This window comes from Onychomys torridus, chromosome 22 (genome assembly GCF_903995425.1).
Source record: "Onychomys torridus chromosome 22, mOncTor1.1, whole genome shotgun sequence".
NCBI lineage: Eukaryota > Metazoa > Chordata > Mammalia > Rodentia > Cricetidae > Onychomys > Onychomys torridus.
Window position 1 is genome coordinate 27229181 of NC_050464.1, and position 23911 is coordinate 27253091.

The 23911-nt window shown below is 43.8% G+C and overlaps 1 protein-coding gene across 1 annotated transcript; it reads left to right on the forward strand.

Annotated features, from left to right (window-relative positions):
* The first annotated feature begins 9180 nt into the window (after nt 1-9180).
* On the forward strand, nt 9181-9999 carry LOC118572681 (Y-linked testis-specific protein 1-like). The gene has a single exon (XM_036172462.1). The coding sequence runs from the start codon at nt 9181-9183 to the stop codon at nt 9997-9999; it is 819 nt and encodes a 272-aa protein (XP_036028355.1).
* The last annotated feature ends 13912 nt before the right edge of the window (nt 10000-23911 follow it).

Consider the following 23911-nt stretch of genomic DNA (forward strand, 5'->3'; position numbering starts at 1 on the left):
TCTGATGGCATTAGCTCCTAAACTGAGGTTCTTTCTCCCAAGGTGTGTCAAGTTGACAACCAAGATAAGCCATCACAAGAAACCAATGGCTTCTGGGAGGAACATGACTCATCCATTGAGGGCACCTCCATTTGAACTCAATAGACTTATAGATATAGTCTGTGACACATCATCTTATAACCCCTCTCACCAAACCCATCCTAACCTCATCGTCTAAGAGGGAGATGAACGGGAAAGTAAATAAAAGAGAACTGGAGCAGAAAGAAATAATTATCAGAAATAAAAACAAGTGGGAGGCATTACTACATCCTAGATGCTCTCCTCACATTGTCTGTGCAATGATAATAAAACCATTATGTTCCAGGTACAATAATTTTCAGTGTTACCAATGATATAAATAATACTGCTTATCATTCATAAACCACATTTGTGCTAATCATTTTGATGTGCTTTCCTAGCTCGCTCCTAATGGAGAACTGATGAATTGGAATTGTTCATTTGCTCATTTACACACGAGGGAAGTGAGGTTTGGATGTTGAGCCAATTTCCCAATACTCTAAGCTAATAAGTGGCAGAGTAAGAAAGCCTCCCTTCTCCCTGACTCTGTGGCATGAGCTCATGAGAAATGGAATGCGGAGTTCTTTGCAGAGACTCCAATGCTCCATCTATGGCAGTTGAACATGGTCTTGGATCCAAGAATGGAAATCAGGCTCAATTCAGCTGAGCCCCAGTTCAAGATTCCTGCAACAGAACAGGAGAGGATGATAGACAGAGAGGAAACTGAGCTAAGCATATGTGCATCTCAACAGATTGTAGAGGCTGATGGGACAAATCCAGGGCAGAGGGTCTGTGTGTTGGTTTTTGTGGGGGAGGACAGACACACTTGCTGAATTGCCTACCTCACACTATATGCAACTCTGATGAAGGCAGGGCCTGGAGGTCTCTTTGAAGTCCAAGGTTTGTTTTGTTCCATTTTTCTTGTGTATGTGTGGGGAGAGAAGTGCACATCAGGTGTGCATATTTACATACATGAACATGTATGTGGGTGCTTGTGTTCCTGTGCATATGTATGTTTGTGTGAGTCTGTACATGCACGAGTGCAGATGTATAATGTAGGGACTCGTCCATTTGCTCTTCCACTTTATTCATTGAAGCAGTCTCCAGCCAAACCCAGAGTTCACCAGCATGACTAGTCAAACCCAGAGTTTACCAGTATGACTGGTCACACCCAGAGTTCAACAGTATGATGACTAGTCAAACCCAGAGTTCACCAGAATGACTAATCATGTTGGCCAACTTGCTCTAGGGACACCCCTGTCTCCACCTTCCCAGGACTGGAATTATTCGTAGGCCGCAAAGCCTACTCATCATTTACTTGGGGATCCAAATTCAGGTGCTCACACTTACACGGCAAGTGAGCCATCTCGTCAACCCATCAAGGTTCAAGTCTTGATATTGGAATGTGGACCCATCTAGTTTTTATTTTTCTTCCTTCCTTCCTTCCTTCCTTCCTTCCTTCCTTCCTTCCTTCCTTTCTTCTTCTCCTTCTTCTTCTTCTTCTTCTTCTTCTTCTTCTTCTTCTTCTTCTTCTTCTTCTTCTTCTCTCTCTCTCTCTCTCTCTCTCTCTCTCTCTCTCTCTCTCTCTCTTCTTTTGGTTGTAATATCAGAATCAGGTTAAGATACAGTCAGCTCAGCTTTTTGGAGCCCATTCCCTATGGTGGGACACCTTGCACAGCCTCCATGCAGGGGAGAGGGGCTTGGACCTGCCTCAACTGAATGTACCAAGCTTTGCTGAATCTCCATGGGAGGCCTTACCTTTTTGGAGGAGGGGATAGGTGGGTTGGGAGGGATGGCTGGGGCAAGGGGAGCGGGAGAAGATGAGAGGGGGAATCTATGGTTGGAATGTAAAATAAATAAACAAATTTCTTAATTAAAAAAAACTATATATGGTCAGCTCAAATCACCCCCACTTGTGTAGTCTAAGGGGAAGAAGAACTACTGAATTTTTGTCCTGTAAGGTAACTATCTTGACAGACGAGCTGAAGGATGCTGTGCTCCACTTCAGTGTGTGGCTGCTGTTGATGATGAGCGAGTCTGGCCAAAAAGGGGCTGCTGCTGAATTGCTTATAATGACAGATAAAAAGCTGAGCAGGGTGGCACACATCTACAATCTCAGTACTCAGGAAGTAAAAGGCAGGGAGATCACAAAACGCCTCCAGACAACCACAGCTTTTTGATTTTTTTCTTTTTGATTTTTGTTTTTCCTCCCTCTTCTAAAATGACACTGTCAATCTGGTTTGGGATGGCTGACTGGACTTTCACTGTGTCTGGTGGTCCAGGATCTCCAAAGCACCTTGGCAGGCCCAACAGTACAGCAGACAGTTCCGTTTTGTTTTTTTGTGTTTTTTTTTTTTTTTGAAGAAAATTATAACACAGCTAAGATGCTGTCTGAAGAGATGGTTCTAAGACACACCAAGAAAACAGAAAAGGTGTGGATCTCGTGGGCCACCCAAGCTAGTTTCCTTATGATAAAACAATGGTTGTTTTTTTTGTTGTTGTTGTTGTTGTTTTTTGTTTTTTGTTTTCCATCCAGGATCTGTGTTGGAAATACAACACTTTGTTTCCATTTCAACATTGCATAATTTCCATATGGCATGGCTGAGAATCTTTTCTGATATTAAAGAGATTATAGCAGTGACAAGTTGAGTAAACACTGGCATTAAAAAGGATTTTAATGATGAATAATTTTTTTTTTAATTTTTGTCTGTGGTGTTAAGTTCAGTGTTCTTCACAAACTCTAAAACATAGTAATTTCTTTTTAAAATCACCAGAGTGGACCGCATCTTTTCTCAATCTTGGTTTAACCAAAGCCACAAAATAACCATTCTTTGCTAAAATTAAAAAAAAAAACTGATGGTGTTTCATTGACTTTTTTTCTAATTAGTTTCTTATCTTTAATGTTATTGAGTTGGGGCTTGTTTTTAAGATGACTGTCTCTCATTGAATTAATTCTTTTCTTATTTTCTCATGTAGATAAGACCTTAGGTTGCTGGCCTGCGACCACTGAAACCACTGTTTGCTTCTAATATAAGAATTAGTGTTGGAAATAAAAATTCCCTCTTAGAACCTTTATAACTACACCCCACAAATTTTGATGTTATGTTTCCCCTTCATTTTCAACGTTGCATATTTTATTTATTTCATTCTTGACATATGTATTGTTTATTGATTTGGGAGATTCCCTGATGCCTTCTATTAATGACTTCTACTTTGATTCTTATTGTGTTAGTAAAACACATCCTGAGAGGCTGGAGATGCAGCTCAGTGGACAAGAGTGCTCACCTACCAGGCACAAAGCCCTGGGTTCCATTCCCAGCACCGCATAAGGCAGATGTGGTGGGTATATGCCTGCAATCCCAGCACCAAGAGGTAGAGGCAGGAGGATCAGGAGTTCAAGACCATCCCTGGCTCCATAATGAGTTGAAGGCCAGCCTGGGCTACGTGAAATCTGTGTAACTAGATCAACAAACATATCCTGTGGGACATCCTTTCTTTGATGTTTACCACATTTTGTTCTGTGATCCCTGAGAATCTGCCCATCTAGTTGAGCAGTCCATGGGTACTTCAAGAAAAAGAGAACACCCTGATGCTATTGGGAAGTGTCAGCCTTTCACATCCTAGCTGGCTTTCTGCCTACTTCTGTTGTTGATGAGCTAACCTAGATCCCCAACTTTAATTGTAGATTCCCTGTTTTTCTTTTCAACTCTATCCATTCTTGCTTCGTGCAGAGGCTGTGATGGGTAGTGCTATGAAGGATTGGGGTCTCCTCCTCGTCCATGGAGCTCAGTTTAATATTTCTCGGGAGAAATATTTACTCTGATGTCTACTTTATCAGAAATAAATATGGCGCTCTTTCTTTTTTCATTTTGTTTTGACACAGGGTTTTACTGTGTAGCTGTGGCTGGCCAGGAACTTGCTATATAAACCAAGCAGGCATTGAATTCACAGAGATAAACCTGTGTCTGAATGCTGGGATTAAAGGAGTGATCATTATGCCTGACTACTTATTTTTTATTTTTTAAAGATTTTAATTCTCTCTCTCTCTCTCTCTCTCTCTCTCTCTCTCTCTCTCTCTCTCTGTGTGTGTGTGTGTGTGTGTGTGTGTGTGTGTGTGTGTGTGTGCGTGCGCGCACGTGTGCATACACATGCACTCAAGTGCACCATATGTGAGTATGGTACCCAAAGAGGCCATCAGATCCATTGGTGCTGGGGACTGAACCCCAGTCTTCTGCAAGACCATACAGTGTTCTTAACCACTCTCCCGCCGTCTCTCCCACCTTTTCTGCCCCCTCTCCTATCTCCGCTTTACTGATGAACTTGCCTGGGCACTTTTCTTCAATCCCCCACTCTTACTGTTTTCATCAGTAATTCCCATTTGGCTCTTTCTTGTTTCTCCTATTCCACTGATGTTGAGTGTTTTCTTCTGTTTGGGGAGTTTCTCACCAATTCTTGAACCCTGGCTTTAGGACAGATGTTTAAAATCCTTGGATCATCTTGGTGTCACCATCAGGGAGATGGTTTTCCTCTTTTGTCTTTGAATTGGGGAATGACCCTGGCATGGCAGTGATTTCCATTTCAACCTTTATGATTTGTCAAAAAGATTGGTAGCCCTGGTCTTTTCCACATGTTTTTTCTTTTGGCAGGCAAGCGCCCTGCTAGGATTTAGCACGTCTTGGCTGTGGGTGCAAGGCTATTTAACTTTCATAACTTTATGGTGGCATTTTGATTTTTCTAGATTTGTCTAATTGAGAAAAGGGGATTATTCCTCCAGACCATGGCAGGCATGCTTCTGAGGGGTCTGGACATGTTGCGATGCCCTTACCAGTGTAGATGGGTCGTCCAGGGTTTCTGGGCGGAACAAGAGTCTCCAGCCCTTGAAGGCCAAGGGTCTTCCTAGATCAGCAGGCTTCTTCCTGGCCCTCACCTGTGTCTGCACCTTTACGCCATGTTAGCTGTCACTGCTGAGTCAGATGGCCACAGACCCTAGATTAGAGCGATGCAGTTTTCTTTTACACCCTACAAAGTGAGGGCTCTGAAAAGGGTTCCACTACCTAAAGGCAATGCCTGGAGCTCTTAGATCGGTGGTTTTATTGCCTTTCCCTTTCCCCACTGGCCCCCTCCATCTCCAAGGCCAACAGTGAATGGATGAGTCTCTCCCAGGCTGCACCTCTCTGACCGGCACTCTTCCTCTCTGCTGCCCTCTCCCATTTAGCACTCACGTGATCACACTGAGCCCTTCTCATCTCCATTCAGCAATAACAACAACCCAATTCATTCTGCCAGCCTTGCTTTCCCTGCCCTGTGACCTGCCTGCTCACTCTTCGCAGGCATTCTCAACCATGTTGCTTGATAAAACAGAGTAACACAGATTGGGTAGTCTATAATGAAGCGGATCTTACATGACTCCTGGTTCAAGATCTCGGGAGTCTGAGATCAAGGGACCATCAACAGAAGAAGACATGCTTGTTGGATGTTGCCATCGCAGAAGACATCCAGTGGGCTAAAGAGACAAGAAAGGGAGTCAAACTCCCGTTCATAATCCAGCTTTTCCCACAACAGCAGCGTTAATTGGTGTTTGAGGTCAAAGCCTACTTGACCTCCCAAATATGGTTCCACTGGGGATTAATCTTCAGAAAATTGCTTTGTGGGGGGAAACATACCCCACCACAGCTAAGGGTGAAGATCTGGACAGCTGTAACAGTAGGAGCATTAGTCTGCCTTTTCGTGTACCCTTAGGAGCTCTAGCTGCTTCCTCCTCCATGGTAACCCAGCAGCTCACTGAATGATGGGAGTTCTAGATGGTTGCCGTGATGTTCAAAGACTGAACCACTTGGCCATATCCTGTCATCTGTGCCAGGCCATTTGTGGGAATAAAAATACAAATAAAATTTAGAGTGTCTCTAAACTATAAATCCCCAATTTAATCAAAACATTGTTTAGAGTCTATTCCTTGATATCGATGGACCTTAAATGTAGAAATGAATGGGCTTTATTGTGACATTTTGCCCATGTTTATACTGCACTTTGATCACCTCCATTCTCCTTGTTACCCTCTTTGTCCACCTGAACACCCACCCGACTGGTCCCCTTTCTCTTCCTAAATATCCCCTTTTATTCCTTTTATTCATTGTCCTTTACTAAAACTCAAATTTCACAAATGTCTTTGAATTTGGCTTGTTTTATTTAACATAGTATACTTTGCTGTTCCATCCATTTTCTGAGATCAAAACCCTTCACTCTTATCCACAGATGAAAAATACGCTAATGTGTATATACCACATTTTCTTTAGCTATTCAGGCAGTGATTGGCAGCTATGGTTACCACATGGCTTGTCTATTGTGGGTAGTGTCTAGTGTGACCACCAACATGGATGTGCAGAGGTCTTAGTTAGTTGGTATTGTCGATATGACAGGACCTAGAGACATCTGGGAAGAAGGAACATCAAATGAAGAATTGCCTCATCACATTGGCTGTGAGGAATTATACACTTTTTGATGGTAGCTATGGGAGAGTCTAGCCCACTATAGGTAGAGTCATCCCCTAGGTAGGTGGCCCTGGGCTGTATGAAAAGGAAAGAAAGCTGAGTGAGCCATGGATTGCAAGCCAGTAAGCAGCATTCTTGATGCTTTCCACTTCAATTCCTGCCTTGTGTTTCTCTCAGTAACAGATTAGTACCTGGAAGTGTAAAGTAAGACAAATTCTTTCCCCTCCAAGTTGGTGGCTAGGATGAGCGTATTTTTTCTTATATTTATTGGTTATTTGTACTTCATCTTTTGAAAATTCTCTTGTTTGTTTATGGTTCTTATGGTTCTTAGAAAATATTAGATGTTTTCTCTCTTGGTGTGTGTGGGGGGGCGGGGGGGTACTCACGTGCTCTCCAGGTCAATTTTATTAGTCTTTAAAACATCCCTAGGGTATAAATCTCAGCAGTACCTGGAGGAGGAAGATGAAGGGGAGAAGAAGGGGAAATGTCATTTGAGTTAAAACCACATTGAGGTCAGCCCTATGGTGGACCAACATTCATATAATGGCAGGTGGCCACATAAGGGCAGAGAAAGAGTAAAATCAGAGTATGAGTGGGAACACACTTAAAGCAGAGAATGAAGAAAAAGAGAAGTTACCTTCAGGAAAGTGGTCAGACTTACAAAAGTACTGTAAGTCAGTAAGCTCTGAATATATATACACATTAAAAAATTTAAGACATTAAAGTAGAAGAGAATTATGTGGGAAGAGGAAGAGGATGGACAGGGCGCAGTGGGGACAGGGGAGGATGCTGGGAAGGATCCTTTTGAAGTTCTGAAGAACTATGTGGCATGAACAATTGAAGTGCCCTCTATAATTTGCAAGCAAATTTCATATTTACCTATATCCAGTATTCTGTCTGCCCATATTTCAAAAATGAAATTACCTCATCTATTTCATCCTGTTTTACTGCATTTGATCTAATAAATTCCTTGTAACCAGAAGTGCTGGTGAATTTTAAAGGCATTTAAAATATGACTGGTCGATATCAGATTTGTCACGAGTTTACCCCGACTTTGGAAGCAGGCCCAGGACCTAATTTTTCCTCGCTCTTTGCAAAGGATCCATAATTCATGATTGCCATTGACTTTAATACAAGGTATTTAATCCTGTCAAACTCCAGCTTTGTTTGAATAAAAATGGCCATCCTCTAATTATGGGTTTTGATAAAGCTAATTTTGGTGTGTTATCCAGTGGGCTGCCTCCGCGAGGCTGGCAACCTTTCTGGTACAAAGAATGGCTTAAGGATAAGCAAGGGAAAGATGAGAGCTAGGAAAATAACCATCAAGTGCGTTGGTGACTCAGAAACTGGAGACCTTTTTCAGGAAAAAATAAAAAGATACAGGGAGTGAGTTACTTGGGCAGAGTAACCCAAGTCATCAGAGTAGTTGGGTGGAGACTTTATTTGGGGTCTCCAGGCGGCTGTATGAGAAGCGTTTTTAGATCCGGGTGAGAAGCGTTTTTAGATCTGTGTGTAACTAGGGAAGAAACCGGGCAGTGAGGGGGTTCTATGATGTAAGCAGAGACTCGGTGATGTCACAGAGCAGCGGCGGAGGTTGCGCGTCCACTCCACTAGGGGCGCTAGACCCGTGGAGGCGGGTTCACTATCTTCCCAGCGGTGCGAGGAAGCCAGTTCCAGCTGCTTGAACCCCACAGTTCAAGAGGCTTTTGGCGCCTAAACGTTTTCAGAAGACAGAATCTGGACAACTAGGACATTTTCTTTGGGTAAATATGTTTATGAAGTAACTGGGACCTCTGTAGTCCCAAAAAGTTAAGAGTTTTCCTTGAAAACGCTTGTCCTTGTATGTGGTTACTGCCGCCCATGTTTGGTAGCTGAGGGAATGGTCAAGGGCAGTCCTTCATCCAAGTTTATTATCCTTGCTAACAATATCAGATTCATTATTCCGCTAAAATACCAAAGTTTCTCTTTGTCCGGATGTGTTTTAGAAGATACAAATTGTTTCTAAATGGCTGCTGTTGCCTAGACCAATGAGCCTTCCTTTGAATTGGGGCTCGTGGTACTGACTTCTAAAATCAGAGACTCTGAACAGCTTTATGTAACAAACCTGGGGCTGGATCAGGAGACACGACACAGAGGGCCAGTGGACAGGAGGCAGAGACAGGTATTTGTGGGTGCAGCCACCTAGCTCATGGCTTGAGGGAGAAGGAGAGGTGTGGCCACCCTTCTGGTTCCTTTGCTATCCTGCCTCCCTTCTGTTTGCTCACTTGGGGACAGGCATACCACCCCAACCCCAACCCCAACCCCAACCCCCGCCATAATCCTAGCCAGTCAGGGAAGAGGTTCCTCAGTAGAGACAAACTGCCTGCAGGCCGAAGAAACGTATCTCTGAGATTGTTATTTTAAGCTCTAGAGGATCATGTGTTAATTTTCCTATTCATTTCTTCTAACAAAATTACATTTAGATATCCAAACCTGTTTAGCGCTGCCTTCTTCACCTGCCCCAAAGTTCTCCTGGACAAGAGCCTTGGCCCAGCACCCTCCCTTTCCTATTCTTGCAGGCACTCCTATGGCAGAGGCAACAGTGTTGTGTCTGGTTTAAGCAGGCGAGTTCTTCAAAGCCAGACAGTGGGCAAGTATGAAGCCCAAGCGTAGAAAGATAGCCACAAGGCAATGGATCAGGAGTGCTGTGGCCCACCGCACGAGGTCTACAGCCATAAAGAAGATGATTCCGACGAAGAGGGACAGGCCACCTCTCCAGAATCAGAACAGAGACAGGCCTTCCCAGGATCTGGAGAACATTGTCGGCTGCAGAATTTCTCATGGATGGAAAGAAGGTAACGAGCCAGTCACCCACTGGAAGGCCATTGTTCTGGATCAACTGCCGACAAATCCCTCTCTCTATTTAGTGAAGTATGATGGGATTGATTGTGTCTACGGACTGGAGCTTCACAGCGACCAAAGGATTTCACAACTTAAGATCCTGCCTCAGAAAGTGTCATTCCCTCAAGTTAGAGGCACCCACCTCGCAAGCACCATCGTTGGCAGAGCAGTGGAACATGAATTTGAGGACAAAGATGGCTCTCAGAATGAGTGGAGGGGGGTGGTCCTAGCCCAGGTGCCCATCACCAAGACCTGGTTTTACATTACCTATGAGAGAGATCCGGTCTTGTACATATACCCACTCCTGGATGATTACATTAACGGTAACCTCCACATCATTCCTGAGTTTCCGCCGGCAGAGGTGAAGTCAGAAGCAGACAGAAATGTCTTACTAGGTCAGTGTGTGCGGTACACCAAAGGTGATGGAAGCAAAAAGATTGGCAAGGTCATTTACCAAGTTCTAGCCAAACCTCCCACGCATTTCATCAAGTTCGATGACGACACCCATATCTACGTCTATGATTTGGGGGAAAAAAATCCTTTAATAAGGAATTCACAACGTGTGGGAAGGTAGATGGATGACTTACAGAATTGGAGAGAAAAAAATGTTTGTTGTTGTGTTTACTTGTTTACTTGTTTGTTTTTCAGTGTGTTAGATACCTCAGGGTCTCTGATGCCCCCGGTATCTTTCCCAATGGAATTTGTTTTGCTCTAAGCATAAAAATTTGTGAACATGATATGTAGTGTGTAAACACTTTGTTGGGTGGAAGAGATGGGGTGTGTCTGGTGGATGGGACATCAAAGGAAGAAGTGTGTGTCAACTCAGGCTGTGAACAGTACATCTAAGTGTCATTAGGATGCTAAAAATGGAACAGGACTTAGCTGGTCTGCTCTGCTGGGAGAGAAACTGGAGATGGGGCGTGGGAGGGGGAGAGGACAAGATGGCTGTTTAGGAAGTAGTGGGAATGAGGCCAGAAAGGTAGACACTCTGGGGGAAGGGGGAAGGTTGAGGGAGAAACATGCAACTGGGAAAGGGGTGACAGATAACAGAGTGAGGTCTTGGTACTTAAGGGGAAACAGAATAAACTGATCAGAGAGGGATACAAACATAGACTCAGAATCAGAGAAAATTAGGTTTCATTTGACTAATGATTATAGAGTAAGTCATCTTGTCTCTTAAGATTTATTTTATTGTTTTTAATTATGCAGCGGGGGGGGGGGGGGGGGAGAGGGGGGTGCGGGGCAGGGTATGGGTATGTGAGGACAGATGACCACAAAGGCAAGAGGAGTTAGGTCCTTCAGAGCCGGAATTATAAGTGGTTGTGAGCACTTAGACGCAGATGCAGGGAAACAAGCCCAGGTCCTCTGCGAGAGCAGAAAGTGCTTTTAACCACCGAGGCATCTCTCCAGCCCCCTAAAGTCATCTTTTAAATAAATCCAACATTCACTCGTAGAGACGAGACCAGGATGAAGGTAAGAAAGGTTGATTTGCTGGTGATCTGCGGAGAGCCAAAGGACTCATAAAGATGGGACTAGAGTACACTGAGGACAAATGAACTCCACAAAGAAATGACTGAGGGAGTTCTCAAAGTGTGTGTGTGTGTGTGTGTGTGTGTGTGTGTGTGTGTGTGTGTGTGTAAAATGGGGTGGAGCATGAAACAGGACCCAGGAAAAACAGAAAGGTTCTGGAAAGAGTTGAACTTGGGCCATATCCATGTTGACTCTTTAACACAGAACCTGTCCATCACTATAGAGTGTGGGTGTGGGTGGGGGATTCCCACAAGGATGTTTTGACCAGAATAACTCAGACTAGTGAATCCAAAGCTAAGTTTATATCTACAAGACTCCTGAAAAAAATCATCAAACAAAACACTGTTTTGTAGATTACTGAAAATTAATTTAAAAGAGAAAATGAGTGCCTTGTGAACTACTTTCAGATGGTAAGTGGGTCTGGCATAACTTCTCGAAGCACCATTTGCCTCTGTTCCAGCCTGTGATCTTCCTGAGGTCTCTGATGGATGCCTCATTACCACCAAGCAGCTTCCATGCCAGCCAGTTCAGCCTCACTCTCCCCTGTCTCTGTGACTTACTACACATCTAGCTTAGGAAAGAGCTCAGCACATCTGCATCAGAGGCACCTTCAGTGTTTGCCAGTCTTCATGACTTTCAAATGCTTCAAGGTCGCTAATGTAGCTATCTCCTTCTGAGAAGCCCTGTGCCCCGTGGGGTCTTCCTGGGTCAGTGTAGTAAAAGGGAACTTCATGGAGCTAGATGGGGATTTGGTCCATCACCATCATGGCGGCAGGGACACTCATGGCACTGGAGGAGCAGCAGCTGAGAACTACATCTGGCTCCATGGGACTCTGGTGTGGCATGAGCTTTTGAAACCTCAAACCCCACCCCCAGTGACACACTTCCTCCAATAGAACCACACCCCCTCCTAATCCTGCTAATCCTTGAAAATACTGCCACTCCCTGGTTAATAAGCTTTAAAAGAGTCTATGAGGGCCCTTCTTATTGCAAACCACCACAGATACCATGGCTTGCTCAGCAACTTTTCTTATACAGCCCAGGCTCCCCTGACTAGTGATGGTCTTGCCCACTGTGGTGGGCCCTCCCACATCAATCATTAATCAAGAAAGTGTCAACTAGAGTTACCCAGAGGCCTATCTAGTGGAGGCAGTTCCTCAGTTGAGGTTCTTTCTTCTTGGGTGACTCTAGATTGTCAAGTTGACAAAAACCAACCAGCACAATAATGTTCATCTTACTCCATGTCACCCATTGCTGCACAGTCTCCACACACACTCTGTTCTGGCTATACATAGGCCCACTTCCCTCCATGTCAGAAGTGAGAATTAGCTACTGTTATCAATGTGAATATCCTATGGTGTGTGATAAGAAATGAATACACTCTACAGCCTCCCATCCCCTAGTGATAAACATTCTAGTGTATTCTATACTTCCTGAGAGACACCACAACACAACTAATTCCCATTTCACCACTGGGCATTTCATGGGTCATAGTAGACTGCAGAATCAAAAAGCCATGACCTATTTCATCTACTCTCAATAGGAGTCATGGACCTTTCCCAAAGCCTGTGACTCTGTCCCCATCTCACGCTTGGCCATGACATCACAAACTATATAAAGCAAGTCTTGCACAGGTTCTATACCTCAGCTCCATTTAGTCCTTGTAGCTTCTACAATTGCACTTTGTGAAACTTAACTGCACAGCCCTCAGTTATCCCAATAAACATTGAGAAGCACACACTCTCTCCATCTTTGTCCTCAGCCAATTGTCCAACTGCCAGTCAACTCAGCTATGACCAGCAAACCCTCATCAAGAAATCCAATACATTTGACTTGATATTTGGGGAACAGCGTGTCCTCCCTTCATGGCTACATTAGATTCTGACTCATCTGCAATAAAACCCACTACTGTTAAGAACAAAATTACAAGAGCTATGACAAATACCAAGTCACAAGACAACCATCACAGTTGGCCAAGCCTTTTCAGCAGGTTTATTGAAACATACTTTACATACTTAAAAAATCCATTTATTTAAGTGTGTGATTTAATGACTTTTAAAGCAAATTTACAGCTTCCTTCCTTTATATACTCATTTCCCACTAATTATTCATATGATATTGAGGTCTATTAAAATGCAGAAGTGAAGTCAAGGGACAGATCAGAGTAGGAAGCAACAAGGCTCTTGTTGTCTCTCAGACAACAAATAGATCAGCAGACTCTTCCTGATGTAACCACTTGAGAACATTGGGTCTGCTCTTCGCTCACAGCTTTTGAACAAAAAGTTTGAAAGAGTAAACCATGGTTCCTCCTATATCCAGTCCAGATGTGACCTGGTTTGGTCAGCATCACTAATGGCCAGGTTTATGTCAGTCACCCTTTTATCACTGTAACGAAATACCTGGCAACTTTAAAAAGAAGATAGACTTAATTTTGTTCACTGTTTCAGAGGTTTTGGCCCATGGTCACATGGACCATGGAAAGGGGCATGATGGAGCACAGCTGCTCACTTCATTAGGCACTTTCACTGCCAGGAAACATAAACACAGGAAGGGACCAAGGACAAGAAATACCCTCCAAAGCCACATCCCAAGTGACCAACTCCCTCAACAAGCCCCTATCTCCCAGTTTGCCCCAAACCTCCAAACATCATCAAGTCATGAATTCATCAATAAAGTAACTCATTGGTTAGAGCCCCACCTTTGAACATTGCACTGGAGACCAAACCTTCAACACATAAGCCTTTGGGGACATTTCAAACCTAAATCACAACAGTATCTGTCACATGCAACCCAGAGATGGGATCCCTCTGATCTCTGCAAAGGTGTCTCTCTCCAGAAGTTCTTAAAGGGCAGTCTCCAGGGCAATGGCATCAGAACCTCCCAGGAGCTTACAGAGATACAAGTTCAGGGTCTTGACCCCCATCCATGTATCAGAAACCTGTAGGGTGGACCAGCAGGTTGGCTTAGAGGTCTAAACTTTGCCTCCCACTGGAAGCAGCTGGGAAGATTTCCAACAAGCTCCTGTTTCTAGTGCTGAGTCACACCATGTCTGCATTACAGCCTACTGTCTGGGGTGAGACCCTGTCAGCAGTCAATTGTAAAGACCCACTATGTGTTGGTTTGAATGTGAAGCAGAACATCTACCACATGCACACGTGCACATGCGCAAATGCACACATACAAAGAGGCAGGAAGGGGAGGGGCTCAGTCTCAAGAACCATCAAGGAAGAGGGGGTAGAAAGACTGTAAGACCCAGAGGTCAGTGAGAACTGGTGATAAGCAGAGTCTTCTGGACACTACAGGACCATTGCACTCGTCAACTTATGGCAGCTGTGTTTGCCGGCACAAAATCAAGCCAGTCAACATGCCATCATGGAATGGGGAGGGTCTCACCATTCCTCATCCTTAGCTGAGGAGCTATGGACAGTTGATGGGAGAAGGGGATTTTTCCAAAGGTGTGGCTGATGCGAAGTTGACCATGCTCCAGTGGATAGATCAATGCCTGTGAGTTTGGGGGCAACACCCGTTACTCAGTGGGTTATTATGGAGGAGAGAAAAGAAGACATGGAGTTGGGAGGGGGCAGGTAGGTGGGAAGTGGATCTGGGAGGAGTTAGGAAGAGAAGTGAGGAGTGCATGCAATCCAAATCTATTGTATGAAGTCCTTAAGGAATTAATAAAATCAGTTTTTAAAATACTGCACCTGTACTGAAGATGTACAGACCTAAATAACAGCTCCTTGTATGGTAACTGCGTTGTATTAAATACAAAAGTAATCCAGTAATTATTTAAAATATAGGATGGACTGGGAGGATGACTCAGGAGTAAAGTGTTTACTGCACAAACATGAGGACCTGAGTTAAAATCCCTATCACCCCCATAAAAAAGCCAGGTGTGTAGTCACACGTGCACCTATAACTCCAGTGCTAAGGGAGGCAGAGACAGGAGGATCACAGGAGCCTGTTGGTAGCTAGTCTAGCTCCAAGTTCAGCAAGGGACCCTGTCACTGGGAAGTGTACAGTGGAGAGTGAAGGAATAAGACACATTATATTATGTTCTCCTCTGGCCTCTGCACTTACATGTACAAGTCTTTAGACATGCATGCACACACATAAATAAGTATAATAAAGTATACAAGAGGACTGCAGAGGTTATATGCAAGTATAATGTCATTTTAGCCAAGGGACCTGACGACTTGGATCATTGGGGGTCCTGATGCCAACCCTCCAGAGACACCAGAGGCAGGTGTATCTTCTTCCTGTACAAATGAAACCTTGGTGTGTCTGGTAGCTCCACAACAGTTTTCTCCTCCTCTAAGCTCTTGTTCACAACAGAAAGCACTCTGGAAATGCTGAAAGAATAAAAACTAAAGGCTTCATCAGGGTTTCTAGGCTTGTATTAAAATCATATTTATCACGTTTTATTAAATGGAAAGGAAATCTTCAGCCCCCAGCAACAATTGACTCAATCATGTTGGCTTCTGTTACATCCCACCATGAATAGCAATTAATTGCACATCAATAGTTTCCATGCTCTGAACTAAATTGGGATGAAGGGATATGTTTCTGTGCCGACAAGTAATGCCAATGTGGATAATCAAGTAGAAAATGGGGAGGGGTGTTAGGATTCCTTTGGCTTAAGCAAAGCTGATTGGAGACTTATGCAAATAACCCCAACCCCTGAGAGATGAAGTGTAACAATAAAAACGTACTACCAAATGGGATGGACAGTTGTTACTTGATTTCTTTTTTGCATAGTGTGGTGGTTTGAATAAGTGTGGCCCTGATAGGCTCTTATATTTGAATATGTTTTGGTTTCCAGTTAGTGGACTGTTTAGGAAGGATTAGGAGGTGTGGTCTTGTTGAAGGAGGTATGTCATTGGGGGTGGGTCTTGAGGTTTCAAAAGCCCACACCAGCCCCACCTCTCCCTTTCCTTCCCCCTTTTCCCCCCTTCTCTCCCTGCTGTCTGCGCATGAGGATGGGAGCTCTCAGATACTGCTCCAGTACCATGTCTGCCTGCCTGCTGCCATGCTATCTACCACGATGGTCATGGTCATGGACTCCACTCTGAAACTGTGAGCAAGCCCCTCAGTAAAATGCTTCTTTTTTGTTTAAGTTGCTTTGGTCATGGTGTCTCTTCACAGAAATAGAATAGAAACTAAGACATACACCTTCCTGCATTTTTCTAATAACTCTCTATTTCACTAAAGTTACCTTTTGTTCACTGAACAGTTTTGGGAATAAGTTCAAAGGCATTGGAGAGATGGCTCAGAGAATAAGGGAGCTTGCTGCTCTTACAATGGACCAGAGTTCAGCTCCCAGCTGTAACTCCAGCTCCAGAGTCTGGGATTCTTTTCTAACCTCTGCAAGCACCTGGGCGCTCATTCTCTCTCTCTCTCTCTCTCTCTCTCTCTCTCTCTCTCTCTCTCTCTCTCTCTCTCTCTCTCACACACACACACACACACACACACACACACACACACACACACATACACACAAGTAAATCCTTATTTATGAGGATTTTAGATTTAGCCAGGGATCCTGCAATTTCGTTTGGTCTGCCTGATACCTATGCTCATAGCAAATGCCTCTTCCTGCTTCTTGCTCTAGGGAGGATGTGTACAGCATCTGCAGACTCCCTGCACTTCACTTCATTCTCTACTTCATCTTGAGACATCTCAGTTGGCAGAGAGGGAGACACAAGGAACTTGTTTTAAATAATTCCTTTTGTATGTGGGTCACTTGCACCTTAAGTACAAATGGAAAATAAAACCACAACAAATAAATGCATGTCCACACGCCAATACCACACTCATATCCACTTCCCTTAATAAATGCTGGCTTTGGAAATTAGAATCCAGGAGGAGATGAGACTTTTGAAGAATTCTTATTCTCGGGCAGGATATGGTATTTCTAGTCTCCTGCAAAGGCACACCGATAGAAAAAGACAGAAAGTAGATTGCTTTTGTCCACAGGTCAAATCAGAAGCATTTGAAAATGATGGACATGGGGGGGTTCACCCCATGTCTACAAAAGAACAAAGAAATGTGGGGGGCAAGGAGGCATCTGATGGACAGTAGGTCCCTTATTAGTATTAAAAAATTCCTGAAGTCAGGAAATGACATTCAACAAAAGAAATATTACATTTTCATTAGACAGAACTGTTTTTAAAATAGCCTTCCTTTTAGCCATGGAATGAAGGGATTCAGACCAGCGGGGTCAGTTTGCGGATGACTAAAGTCATTCCCGTCAACATTTTAAGAATAATGTGGACTTTTTAAAAATGGACTTGAATAAAATTAGAAGTTTTACCTATTGAGGGGGGAAAGTGGTGCCCCAGAAAGAGACAAAGGAGTATCAGAACTCCAGGCTTGATTCTTTCAATAAATACCATACTTGTAACTCATGTGTATGTTGGTATCAGGAGAAAACCTGCAAGTTGGATTTCTTGATTTGGAGAGATTTTTAATGTGTGTGAATAGCCCGTGAAAAGAATGGTCCTCGGATTTTCAAAAGGCATGAAAAAGCCACCGTGGAGTTATTGCATTTTGCTTCAAAAAGCCTTGGTTCCCTGTCTGCAAGAACACAGAGCTTCAAGGGAAAGGCCTGAGACCTCCCAGAGATAACCTCCTATAACTTCTGAAACCACGCCCACAGGAGGAAGCGGCTTTTCTGGGAAGATGGAGCTAGGAGAGCTGCAAAGTGAAGGTCGTGTATTGATCAACAGCTGTAATAGAACAGCGGCAGCTGGTTCACAGAACGAGGCAGCCATCAGTGAGGCAGCCAAGAGCTAAGAGGGTTTGAAAAGATAATGACAACACAGACCTCATAGAAGCCGATATAGACTCGTGGGGCCTGAGAAATTAATCTCATGCACTTTGGGCAGGAAAAAAAAAATCAAACCCAGGGACCCCTCTGCCCAGCGCAATTGAACTCTGAGCCATGCTGCAGATGGCCCATGTCAAGACTCAAGGTAGATGATAGAAGACTGTGAGAAACCGGAACTAGATCCTGTCAGCACTGTGAACAGAACAGCATGGCACCAGAAATGGCTCAAGTCCACGCCATCAGTGGGAAAAAGAAAATCACCCAGCACTGGAAGTTATCCTCATCTGTGTGAGACCAGAAGTGAATGGTGCCGTGGCCAACCAATAACCACTGGCTATGGGTATCTGCTGAGCACATGGGATGTGGCTGACACAACTGAGGAAATGATTTTTAAATATAAAACACATTTCTATCTCAATTAATAGTTTCAAGTGTCTAATGGCTAGCACAAACTTCCAGATTATGTGGTTTCTCAGACAGAAAAACAGTGCCCAGGAAATGTTTTTGAAACCTCAAGAGTTCTAACACAAGACAGCAAGCTGAGATAAGAAAGGATCCCAGCAGTGGGGAGGCAGAGGCAGGCAGATCTCTGAGTTCGAGGCCAGCCTGGGCTACAGGCTACACAGAGAAACCCTGTCTCGAAAAATCAAAACCAGCGAAAAAGATAAGAAAAGCATGAAGGTGGAGTAGGGTAAAATGAACAAGAGGAAATCTGTAAAACAGAGAAAGGAGAACTCAAAAGACTTGTCCATAAAAGGCCAGCAATGTAGGGAAATGGCTCTGAAAATCATCTTTGTTTTCAGGGTTCCTCACAGCAAAATCACCAGTGCCCAGTAGTCCCTGTGGACAATCTCTGGAAAGTTTCCCTCTCTCTCTCTCTCTCTGTCACACACACACACACACACACACACACACACACACACACACACACCCCACAGCCTAATTAAGGAGACTTTACAGAAAGGTGCCCATTAAATGACCTGAAGATTTGGTGCTAAATTATAACATGAGCTTTGTGCAGGAATGAGCTCCAACCAAATTTCACAAGTTCTACAACCATCTGTGTGCTTCCTCTCCCCCCTTAGCTGTGGGGGTATCACATAGATGGCTGTCACTTCTGCCTTGGTTTTATTTTTACTGTGAATCTCCCTTTTTCCCCCCCGTTCAATGTGGCCAAGGTTTCCATGCGAAAGGGCTTTGCAGAGCATTTGTATCTAGTGAGGCAGGAAAAAAAATTAAAAAGAGTCTCAATACTATCTAAAACATCAAAGACAGAGCAGACTTAACCTCCACAGGCAGGGCTCAACGAATACAGGGGATCCCCTGGCAGGCACACAGATCCAAGCTTACAAAATGGCTCACGGCCTCCGTGAGAACCAACTGACATTCTTAGCATCCCAGCATGCTACTAGGGTCATTCTCATGTCTTGAGACCAGGGGAAGATGCATTTGGAAGATCCTCTCCCTAAAAGTAAATACTGTACCAAAACTCTAATGAAACTTCAGAACAATTTTGAATATGAAAATACACACACACACACACACACACACACACACACACACACACACACACACACACGTAGAGCAGGGGAGCTAAAGGATTAAAAGACACATTTCCAGAAGCAGATATCTGATGGGAAGAGGTCAACGTTCTACTAGCAAACCACAGCCAATGACCCCATCTGGAAGCTCAAGACACTGGTTTATTTCTGAGAACAAATCATTAACTACCTCATGAAACCATTATGGGAAACAAAACTAGCCTGGGAATGAGTTCAATGAAAACTCTTTAAAGTCTTTTGAAGAGTTTTGGAACCAAACTCCATAGACAAGTGCAGTGTAGAATGGGACCCAAGACTGCAGTTTGCATAACAGCATTCAACTTTCTGCAACATTTTTTACCCTCCTAAAGATCATGAAAGTGAGAAGGAACAAAGGCTGCCAGGGGAGCATACTTCAATTTCCATACGAAAAGTTCACTTTTCAATCAAACACCCACATGGCTGGCCTGCAGCTCACCAACCCTGGTCATGAGGGCATTGACAAATATGTAGACATCCCACATGGTAGAGCCACTGTTCCTGCCCTTCTGGAGGCTCCAGGGTCATCTCACCCTTAACCGGTCACCATCCTGTTGACAACTGTCTTGTCCTTATCTTTGGCTTAGGAATATTTTCTGTAGTCATTTGGGTCCTCCTCCTCCTCCTCCTTTTTTCTTTTTCTTCTTCTTCCTCCTCCTCCTCCTGCTCCTCCTCCTCCTCCTCCTCCTCCTCCACGTGTGTCTGTTGATAAACATTCTAAAAGTGAGAAAAAGTTTCTGGTTCCAGTAAAAAGCTAAAATAAAGTTACTTAAGAGAGAAATTTAGTGCCGGGACTGATGAAGATAGGCCCCCATTTAGGGCTGAGTAATCAGTCTCTTTTGATGACTGAGGCTCAGGAAACATCTTGGAAGAGAGAGTGGAAAGAGCCAGAGGATGGGGAGGGGAGCTGTGAAATGCTGTCTTCTAGACACCATGTGGATGTTGCACTCATGAGCTCACAGCAGCTGTGGTTACCTGCATAAGGCCTACACAGGATCACCAGTCTAATTCCAGCGCAGAGAGGGGGTGCTTTCCAGGCCTCGCCCCCTACTGCCAACTGCTTTAGGCAGTTGGTGGCTGCCTGGTAAGAGAATTTCCTCTGGGGATGTGGCCACTGGTAGAATCCCCATGCTCCTGTAGATGGCTCCCTCCCTATACATACCTATACACACATACGCTAACTGCACTTAGTGGTTATTGGTGGGGGAAGAGAACATGGAATTTGGAGGGTGGCTTCTTGGAGGTAGATTTGGGGAGAATGGGAGGGTGAAGTGGAAGTGGTTATGGTCCTGTTTCATTGTATACATGTATGACATAAATGCTCAAGGGTGAAGACAATTTACTATTTAAAAAAAAAGAAAATTTAGACTATTTACTTTAGGCGTATAATGAAAGGCTGTGTGACTTAAAGAAATTTAAATATAGAATATAAAATTAAACCCCATGACTGCCCTATGATTCAAGGGGTAAATTATACACACTTAATGACTCTCCCTCTTTCTGTCTGTCTGTCTGTCTGTCTGTCTATTTCTGTGTCTATGTCTGTCTCCTCTATGTCTGTCTCCCCCCCCCCCCCCCCCCATACACAGTCACAAATGCATGCTTAGATTACTTTTATGTCCAAGGGTCAAAACTCCTGACACAATTGGTGTAAAGGAAGAGAGGCTTGTTCTAGGGTACAGAATCATGGGAAACAGACCATCGTGTCAGGGACAGCATGCTGGCAGAGTATGTTGATCTATGGCACTGAGAGCCTGCATGGGGTGTGTTCACATCTGGGTGGATCAGAGGGCTGAGAGGTAGGCCAGAACCATCAACCTCTACCCCTGGTGACCTACTTCTGCTAGGGCACAGTCCCAAAGGTTCCAGAACCCTCCTAGACAGTGCCACCAGTTGGGACAAAGAGTTAACACAACTGGGCCTGTGGGGGAAATTTCACATTCAAACCTTCACAATATTGAACCAGGCAAGTGAGAAATAGTTTTTGAACATAGTTTACTTTCAATTTTATAAGCAGAACAGAGATAAACCCTTTGGGATGGATTGATTTAGTCTTTGGCTTGCAAAGTGTACCCTAAATGCTACATGGGGTAGAAAATAAATAGTTTTCTATGTAGTGAGTGAAGCTGAAAACAATCATCCCCGTAATGAAGATAAAATGCAAAAAAAAACCCTCAGATATACATAATAATTCCAATTGTCAGTATGAAAGGCTCTTTTATTTATATATGTGAGCTGCTATTATTATTTCCCTACTGTGTTGATTTTATAAGAAAAAAAGTTGCAAGCTCTGCCTATCCTATCGACCATGGTGCCATTCATCATGGTGTTATGGGGCTGCAATGTAGGGATTAATCATCAGGGTTTGACACCAAATCCATTGGCTCAATACACAGACCGTAGTGAGGAAAGTGAAGTTACAAATATGTGATGCCCTATGGCATCTTCTCTCTGAGTCTGTTGTGTGGGTGCCTTGTTGTTACTGTTGTTGTTGTTGTTGCTGCTGCTGCGGCGGCGGCTGCTGCTGCTGCTGCTGCTGCTGCTGCTGTTGCTGTTGCTGCTGTTAAATTGAAACATTAAATGCAAAAGCAAACGGTAGCGGGGCTAATAGGACTTTTCCATTCTCACTTTCTCCTTCCCATCTTTTCTCTAACTCTCCCAGTCCTCCTCGGCTTTCATTCAACTATACCGAAACATGAAATAAAGTGAAAGCAAGACTGGTTCATCATCTCTGACTCCTGCTTGTTGACTGGAATTGCCCAGTTGGCATCAAACAGCAGATGATGGGACCAGGGAGAAGGACCAGAGCATGAGAGTGGAGCATGCAGATCTGAGTTCAGATCCCAGCAGCCAGGAAACAATGGGGTGAGCCTGTAATCCTGGTGAATAAGAAAGGGGATCAGGGCTTACTGGCTGCCAGCCCTAGATAAAAAATGTGGGTTCATGGTCAGGCAAAGACCCCACCTCAAAGAAACATGAGAGTCAGCGAGAGATACTGTATGGTTGCCTTCCTCTAGCTACAGGGTACTGCCTGCCTACCTGCACACACACACACACACACACACACACACACACACACACACACACATACATTTATCATTTTTACTTTGTTTTAAAGTTTTTGTTTAAGAAATTCACACATTCACATAATGGTTTTGTTTTGTTTTTACTTTTTATTTTATGTGCATTGGTGTTTTGCCTGCAGGTCAGATCTTTGAGTTACAGACAGTTGTGAGCTGCCATGTGGGTGCTGGGATTTGAGCCCCGGGTCCTTGAGGAGAGCAGTCAGTGCCCTTAACCACTGAGCCATCTTTGGAGCCCCCACCAAATCTACTCCTGCCCCCTCCCCTTCCTCCCTCAGCACTTTCTCCTCCTAATTCTGTGTGCTTTTTTCTTTTAAAAACCCCACCTAGTCCACTTAGTGCTGAATATGTGTGGTTAGGGACAAACATCCCCAGAGTGTGGGCATCCTCTCAGGGACCAAAACCTTAAAGAAAACTGACCCTCTCCCCCAGCAGCCGTCAGCCGCCAATGGCTTCTCCTGAGTCCCTCCCCTATGCATTCTGGGATTTGTGTAGACCTTGTGGATGGAGTCCTAGACACTGTGAGTTTTACATACACACACACACACACACACACACACACACACACACACACACACACACACAACTTAAAACCAAAGAATGGTTTTAAGTTGAATTCGTTGGTGCTTTGAATTTTGGACCAGATTATAATCCTATCTGTCTAAAATCAAATTATTCAAATGAATATTTAAAAATTCAGCGAATCTTTACCTGCTAAATATCACAGACTGAACAAAATCAGTTAGTGCCAACCTTTCCTAAGGCCACACCAGAAGAAGTATATAAATGGGTATTCAAAGGCATGAACCCATAGGACAAGGGGCTCTTCAGAGACCAAGGGTATACAGGATAGGATTTAGAAGCCCACTAGACCAAGAAAGATGGATCACTAGCAAAGAGCCCAGAAAATCAGGCGGCAGACGTTCATACCTTAAAAACTTCAAAGACCAGGGAAGGCTTAGGGCTAGTTCCCACCAAAAGTGGGAGTAGAAAACACTCAACTACTAAATACAGTGTGGGCGGGACTCTCAAGTGTGGAAAGGTGTAATAATGGCTATATCCATTTTTCTCTTTGCTGTGATAAAATTGTGTCATTTAGGGGCTAGAGAGATAGCTCAGCTTATCAAAAACCTTCAGCATCCTTGGCCCCTGGCTCACAATTGGCTCTAGGAGATCTGACTCCCTCTTCTGGCTTTTATAGGTACTGCACCCACGTGGCATACACAAAAAGACACGTGAATAAAAATTAAAATTTTAAATGTGTCATTTAGTTGATATTAATGCACCAAGGTTAATTTCTTCTGATTATTGTCGTTTGATTATGTAAGATGCTAATATATGGAAATCATGTGTAGGATGTATAGAAAATTACAACTATTCTAGAAAATTCTAAAATAAAATGTATTTTTTTTAAATGCAAAGTCAGTAATGGTATTTCTTTCCATTTCCATTTTTCCAGTTTCTGTA

Excerpts from the sequence above, each read along its gene's own strand:
- LOC118572681 (XM_036172462.1), top strand. The coding sequence starts at position 9,181 with ATGAAGCCCAAGCGTAGAAAGATAGCCACAAGGCAATGGATCAGGAGT.